Source organism: Xenopus tropicalis, chromosome 8 (assembly GCF_000004195.4).
Source record: "Xenopus tropicalis strain Nigerian chromosome 8, UCB_Xtro_10.0, whole genome shotgun sequence".
Lineage (NCBI taxonomy): Eukaryota > Metazoa > Chordata > Amphibia > Anura > Pipidae > Xenopus > Xenopus tropicalis.
In genome coordinates, this window is record NC_030684.2 from 122262128 (window position 1) to 122270459 (window position 8332).

The 8332-nt window shown below is 37.5% G+C and overlaps 1 protein-coding gene across 1 annotated transcript; it reads left to right on the plus strand.

Annotated features, from left to right (window-relative positions):
- Positions 1-2545: 2545 nt before the first annotated feature.
- LOC105948110 (vomeronasal type-2 receptor 26-like) lies at positions 2546-7269 on the plus strand. Its single transcript, XM_031891740.1, has 4 exons — positions 2546-3205; positions 3720-3941; positions 4301-4424; positions 6320-7269. Exons 1-4 carry the CDS (start codon positions 2546-2548, stop codon positions 7201-7203), a joined length of 1890 nt encoding a protein of 629 aa, XP_031747600.1. The 3' UTR covers positions 7204-7269.
- The last annotated feature ends 1063 nt before the right edge of the window (positions 7270-8332 follow it).

Here is an 8332-nt window from a genome sequence, read left to right on the forward strand (position 1 = left end):
CCATTGGTTGTGGCATTGATAAGAGATGGGTGAAATAATTCGGGAAAAAAGGTTGTTTTTTTGACGCATGCTTCATTTTTTGACACACAGGACAAAAAATTGTCACTTGCTATAACAAATTGTCATTAAATTGTTGTTTTACATTCTGGACCTTCTTCTTATGCCTTCAGTTCTAAAGCCTTTTGTTTATTTTCAAGAACATTACAATGCCCCAGCTTCTGAGTTGTTTAAATAGAGTGGTGCATGAAAGTTGTGAACTCGGATGAATTTCAGCCCATTCCTCCATACAGAACAGCTTCAGCGCTTGGATGTTGGTGGGTTTCCTCACATGAACTGCTCACTTTAGGTCTTTTGACAACATTTCAATTGGAATAAGGTCAGGACTTTGACTTGGACATTCCAGAACATTCACTTTATTCTTATTTAACCATTCTTTGGTAGAACAACTTGTGTAGGATCGTTGTCTTGATTCATGACCCACTGTCTTTTGAGATTCAGGTCACAGACCCATGTCTTGGCATTTTCCTTTAGAATTCTCTGCTGTAGTTCAGAATTTATTGTTCCATCAATGAGGGTAGGCTGTCCAGACCCATATGCAGTAAAGCAGGCCCAAACCTGAACACTCCCACCACCATGTTTCACAGATGAGGTTCTAATGCTGGAATGTGGTGTTTTTCTTTACTCATTTCAGCCAAAAAGTTCTATTTTGGCTTCATCCATCAACAAAACATTCTTCCAGTACCCTCCTGTTTGTCTTCATGATCTTCAGCAAACTGTAGATGGTCAGCAATATTTTTGTGGGAGAGAAGTGGCTTTCTCCTTGCTACCCAGCCATACAAACCATTTCATTCAGTGTTATCCTGAACCTGCTTAGTACATTAAAAAAACCCACCTTAGTCTGTACTTGACTTCCTCTGCGCTGCTACTTTAACATCTGATTAAGTTTGTGCATTCCTGCAAGCAGCTGCACTCTGATTGGATCTTTCTTCTTGTGGCTTCTCCGATCAGAGTGCAGGTTGTAGACTTTACCTAAGAACCTCACTAACTCTGTACATTTGTTGCAGATTTCACCCCACTCCCACAGGTACTATACTGTATAGGTTCTAAAGGCTGAATCACTAGCTGAAATGAAATAATTCTTTGTAACCTGGCTTCTGTAATATCCTTTTGACCTCTATTTACTCTTTCCCCCTCAAAAAGCAAATTGTTCTTTTATATTTCTTTTTTGTAAATACAGACTGCATCTGACAGTATATAATGAGCCTGGGGTGTCAGTACCCACTGCTGTTCTCACTATAAAACTAAATAAAACACATTTAAGCTAACTGATCCCAAACACTAATGGTCGGAACCCCTTACAGAATTGAGTCTCAGTTAGTACCCTGACCTTATGGGGCAGATTTATCAAAACACGAGTTCGAATCCCGAATGGGAAAAAAAAAGTTCTGAAGATCGCAAATATCACGAAAATGCTTAGGAAAAAATTGTATTAGTTACGAAAATATCGTATTGGCGATCCGAAAGTCATGGAATTTTCGTACCGAACCATTGTAAACAGCGGCAGAGCCTTTCCAAATTTTTCGCATGGCCGCACGGCTCGCAGCGTTCGCGTGAATGCTCTGAGCGTTCGGGTCTTGGTAAATCTCCCCCTATGTCTCAGCCCTCCCTTTTAGAATGTAATCTCTTGTGAGCAGGGCCCTCCCCCCTTGACACCGCTTGATTCCAATGTATTTGGCACAAGGAAAAATATGAGAAAAAACTCCCATTGACTCCAATGCATTTGGCATGATAAAATATTTTGGGAAATTTTTGAACAAAGCAAAATGGGGTAGTTTCACACATCATTCAGATGTTAAGACTGAAATTTTGGGCTGCATAAGCTACAACCCATTTGTAGATTGTAAGCTCTTTTGGGCAGGGCTCTCTTCACCTCTTATTGATTGCTTTATATGTCACTCTGTATGTCCAATGTATGAAACCCACTTATAATGTTAATAATAATAATAATAGCAATATGTACAAAACCATTTATAAACTTTGGGTAAAACTAAATTTGGGTCTGGCTGACAAAATGCTTTGACAACCCCCCTCCCTCCTGCAATGCAGTACAGCTTTGCAATTTTTTATACCAAATCAATTGTTCCTGGAGGACCATCATGTTTTATAATGTTTATCAAGTACTGACACTTTACCCTACATGTATTTGCTGTAATGACAAGGATTAGGTTATGCTGGATCTCTTCTATTCCATCTCCAATATTGTAATTTATAGATCTTTTTTGAATGTTGTAAAACATTCCTATTTATATCATCTGTATGTCTGGATATGATAATATTTTTTACATTTAGTAGGCAGTAAGGAAGGTGTTGAAACTACCAATAAATTGCATATATTATTGTTACCCAGGTTAGTTACGGAGCTGTGGATCCTGCATTCAGTGACAGAATCCGCTTTCCATTATTCTATCGAACAGTGCCAAGTGAAACTGCCCAGTACCAAGTAATCATCCAGCTCATCAGGGCTTTTAATTGGAACTGGGTAGGGATGATATCCTCTGATGATGAGACGCACCAGAAAGCCAGTGAAGAGATGAAGGATGAGATCATTAAGAATGGGATCTGTGTAGCTTTCCTTGTACAGATTGATGAAAAAAATTACAGAAGTTTTGACTTTGCTTTGCAAAACATAAAGAAGTCAAAAGTCTATGTTGTCATATTGATTAGTAAATTAATTACCCTCTTGATGTGTGGTGCTGTTTTTCCATATACTAAGGTGGTGTGGCTAATGCTATCTTCTTTGGCATCAGCTACAGGTGTAGGGAGTCATAAGTTTAATGGAGCCCTTGCTGTACTCTTTCATAAAGGAAACATTCCAGGTCTAAAAGACTTTCTTTACAAGGCTGATCCTTCAAGGTTTCCTAAAGACCCATTTACTGCTGCAGTTTGGTTAGACGTGTTTGATTGTCACTCTGAACAAGCCTTTCCTAAGCCATCATCCAGATCCTACCGTATATGTAATGCCAATCATACATTAAAGCAATATGAGATGAATGGATATGATACAAGTAACTTTAGACTAACATACAGTACTTACATTGCTGTATATGCTGTGGCCCATGCACTCCATGCCATGTATACTGATAAAACCAGTGGTGGAACCATCTTGCATTTTCATAAAACAATAAATCCACTGAAGCCAACACAGGTATAAAGTCTATTATGAACATTTTCATATATATAACACACTGAAATGTGTTATTTTATTTAAAATAAAAATATTTAGAGGCTCCTAAAATGGTTTACATTGTTCATTGTTTAGTGCTGTAATAAATCAATGCATGGTTTGATGCCAGCACATGTATAAAGCTCAATACGGACAGGTTTACTTGAATTCATCAAAATAAAATATTTCAGAGGACGCTAAAGCCAGTGTGTAAAGTGGTGCAAAGCAGCGTTATTTCAGAATAGAACAATAAAAAATGGGATCTGAGTGCTCTGAAAATTCCCCTGGTGCAGTTTACTGGGAGGGAAGAACTGGACATATTCCCAGAATCCTGCAGGGAACTACAGGGCATCAAAGATTAGCATTAATCCTTTTGGCACATGTATGAAATTGCACTTCTCTCATAGTTTCTAGAATAATCCCTTGTTCAATAGGTGTCTTTATTCCATGAATAGGCTTATGAGTCATTTTTAATGGGCCCCCCTTTGTATTTTAGTTAAAGAACTACCTGCAAAAACTCCATTTTAAGACATATGATGGAGATGACATTTTCTTTAATGAGAAAGGAGAGGTTCTGGGGCATTTTGATATAATAAACTGGAACATTTTCCAAAATGAAACAGTGACTACAAGACATGTTGGGACCTTCAATTCATCTCAGTCTCCAGGACTCACCATTGACAAAGAGGCCATTCTTTGGCCAACTTATTTTAATGGGGTACTGTATACATTTATATAGGATCTAGCTTACTTTTTAAAAAAATATGAATTAATGATTAAAATAAGAGGTTTTGCAAAGTGGACACTGCTTCAGCTGTACTTTGTTAAACAGTCAATATTTATCACAGTCAAATCTTCTATAATTTACAAATATTAATTGTTTTTTTTTTATAAATAGATATACCATCCCTTTGTTATGAAGATATGGAAATGTCACAAGATATGGAAATACATACACAAGCATATACTGTAGTCCTATTTTGTTGTAGTATTTTAAAAGAGAATCGACTTTATATACGTCCTTGATGAAAAAAATGAAAATAAAATCTAAACATGTTTTCTTATTTAAATGCTTAGATCCCAGTCTCAAGGTGCAGTGCCAGCTGTCTCCCCGGTTACAGGAAAATATTTGTGGAAGGAAAGCAAGTTTGCTGTTATCAATGTGTTCGATGCTCAGAAAGCGAAATATCCCCATTGCCAGGTAGGTAATGGTGACTAGGAATGAGGTTAAAATAAACAAGGGCACACAATTCCCTTCTATTTCTCAACTAATATTGGAAATTAATACCAATTCCCCCTACAAACTCTACTTTGCAAGACCCATGGAAAAAACAAACATAGAACCCATGGTGAAACTCAACAAACCAAATGCCTACAACCCTAGAGACTGTATCATAAGTTGTGGGACTTCATCACACGGTTATCCTGTTAGTCATAGTATAATGTAGAACTGTACAACTTTGACATTATCACACAACACAGACATATCTGTTCTTCTTGCATCTCCTCCTTGTTTCCTCAACTCTTTGCTTCTTTCCAAAGAGATTCTGGGAACTAATTCCTTAAGGCTCCTAAAAAAATCCCATTTACATGGGTTTATCCTATAGGCTAAAGCTCACCCACTGGGTTTTTGAAGCAAAAGCCAGAATAATAGCTGATCAGATTCCCAACTACAGACCTGTTTCGCCCTTCTTGGGGCTCATCAGTGTAGTGCAGGGTTTTCTGATCAGCTTAGGCATTTCCAGGAGTGGGGATTCACGAACAAGCCAAAAGGGTTAAGAAGACCACCTCATACGTATGCAAATAGACCAAAAGGATTCTGGGAACAAATTCCTTAAGGTTCCTAAAAAAAATCACATATACATGGGTTTATCCCAGTGGGTGAGTTTTGCTTCTTTCCCTAATTATTTTTCTCAAGTTTTAACACTTAATTAAACATCAAATAACTGCAAATCTCCTGTTTAAATGTATAGATTTCCTGTACTGGCCCAAAGATGTTAGAACCTTTTAGCAGAAATATTCTTACCCTTACATTTGATAGGATAGGAAGCTGTCACCAGAAATGTTATAGGGAGCACCATGGATGATTATGGGTGTGTGGGGGTAAGTTTCTAAAGGAGTCCAGCAGTTGCCTGTAAAATAAAAGCTAGAGGACTCATTTTGGAACACTAAAAAGTATGGCTCAAGGAACAATGCATTACCAATGGCAGTTGCAATGGACGACTAGGGAACATTTTGTCATGTGTAGCTTCATTCACAATTCAAATGTTGTTTAACTTGAAACAAAAAAAAGGAACTAATCAAGAAAACTGAAAATGATGCTGATCTACATTTGTTGTTTGTTGTATTAATCCATTTGGTCTATAAGCAAATGTCATCACATACAGATGCAGCCAAGTTGCTTTATCATGTTGCTAAGTCCAGTTAACACAGGGGAAGAAATACCGAAGTTCACCACCAGGTGACGTGGGGCCTATAGCATTTTTTATTGTGTTTTGATGGCAAGTCTTTGCACTCTAGCACCATCTAGAATCAGGATTTAACACTCAAAAAGGGTGTCTGAACATGGTGAGTCAAAATGTAAAAATGTGAAAACTTGCTGGCTGCATCTGTATGTGGATGAATAAATAATTCTCATCTCCTGCATGCCCTGCACACTTGAATGGATAGCTTGTTCTATGGTATGTGCCTATCTAAGCCTCAGTAAAGTGTATTCTAGTTTGCCAGCACAATATCCTCCTTGGTCTTCCCTAAACCCTTAAAAGTTCCAGGGTTCTGTGTGACTTATTGGCCCCTGGTATCCTAACACTTATAGGCACTAGATACCACAAAACGTTCTAATCATCAATCTTTAGTTGGTGTTACCAATGTTCCTTATGATTTATAAAAGTTGCTTTTATTCAGATAAAATCAGTTGATTAAGCCATACATAATATTATTTGTGCTTATCTTGATATTGGAAATAATGTGCAACATGTTGACTAATCTATAGCTAACAGGAATATTTTGGGCATGATAAACCAATAACAACTGTAAAGGCCTCATGATGGTTATCTTTATGTTGATCTGTCATATTAACTTTTTACTGTTTTTCAGACATGGGAAATTGTATAAAATGTCCTGAAGACCAATGGTCCAATGAGAGGAGAGATAAATGCATCATGAGAACCATTGACTTCCTTTCTTACAAGGAGCCTCTTGGTGTGGCTCTAACCACCACTGCTCTAGTTCTGTCTATTTGCTCAGCTGCAGTTTTTTTCCTCTTTTTAAAACACAAGAAGAGCCCCATTGTGAAAGCCAATAACCAGGAGCTCAGTTACATTCTTCTTCTTTCCCTCATGCTATCCTTTCTTTGTTCCTTACTATTTATTGGAAGGCCTACAAAGGCCACCTGTTTCTTGAGACAAGTTGTGTTTGGTATCATCTTTGCTATTTGTATTTCTTCCATCTTGGGGAAAACCATTACTGTTATTATTGCCTTCAATGCCACTAGACCTGGAAGCCGGCTCAGGAACTATGTTGGTACCCGGGTCCCTAAATACATTCTTCTACTATGTACACTTCCTGAGGTTTTCATCTGTGCACTTTGGCTCATAATCTCTCCCCCATTCCCTGACTATGACACTCACTCTGCAACAGGAAAGATCATTTTGCAGTGCAATGAGGGATCACCTAGTGCATTCTACATAATGGTTGGTTACATTGCCTTGTTGGCTTTTGTGAGTTTCTTTGTTGCTTATCTTGCCCGTAAATTACCAGACATATTTAATGAAGCACAATACATAACCTTCAGCATGTTGCTGTTCTGCAGTGTATGGATCTCCTTCATCCTGGCCTATGTGAGCACCACAGGCAAATATTTAGCAGCGGTGGAGATATTTGCCATCCTTGTTTCCAGTGCAGGACTTCTTGGCCTTATATTTATCCCTAAGTGCTACTTTATCTTGATTAAACAACCCGTTATTACTAGACATAATTAACTACAGTCAAAACATATAATCAGGTAATAGAAACTTCCTTCAAGACATTATAAAAAATATCTTTAGTATGGGCAAATTGATTAAAACAATACCCTTCTAAATACTGTATATATGTGGTTTTCAGGTTCTTTTCGTTTTCATTCTGTATATTAATTCATTCATGCCTTTTCAATTTGGATATTTTAATAAATGACTAGACATTTGTGGTTGTCGTGAAAATGAGTTTATTTGTGGTTTCAAAAAATGTCTAAAATCTGATGAATCTTCCCCAAAGTCTAGAAAGACTGATACTAGAGGGTTAATATATGATTCATTTTAAAGGATAGACCTTGGCATGTCTTCCACTCCCAACCTACCAGTGAGACCCGGTATATCCAAAGTATAAAGTTGCACACTTGGCACACACTGAAGTTTTGCATCTATAATGGGGGAGTAATTACACAGATGACAATGATAACAATGGAAGACTATGGGGGGTCATTTATAAAAATTGAGCCTGTTTTCCCAATGGCAGTGGCAATATGTCTATGTGGTGTAATACCGTGTATGGTGTCGCTTGTTTGAGAAGTGGGTTATTTAAAAAGATGAAACCTCTTTACATACTGTATACTTATATGCTCTTTACAAATGGCAGAGATATGTGCACCAGTCCCAATGATAGAGGATAAATATTTTATTATCTCAATGATTAGATCCCTACCTTAAGTTGCATTGTCATCTGCTCACCAGGCTATAGGAAAGCTTTTATGGAAGTAAAATACATTTGCTGTTATAAATAGTTATGAACAAAACATTGTTGCTGGGTTTCACAGCTAAAAAACACCCATAGACTCCAATAGGTGCAAAGGTCACACAACATGGAAAAAGTCACCAGAAAAAAACACCTATTGACTTCAAGGCACTTTGCAAATTTTTGCCATTTTGCAAATATTTGATTGCATACTTTACTCCTGTACCCAAATCGGTCACCTAAGTCACTCCAGTCATACAGAATAACTTACGGGTTTATTGTTATCTGTTATATTACGATACAGGTATAGGACCCGTTATCCAGAATGCTCGGGACCAAGGGTATTCTGGATAAGGGGTCTTTCGGTAATTTGGATCTCCATACTTTAAGTCTGCTAAA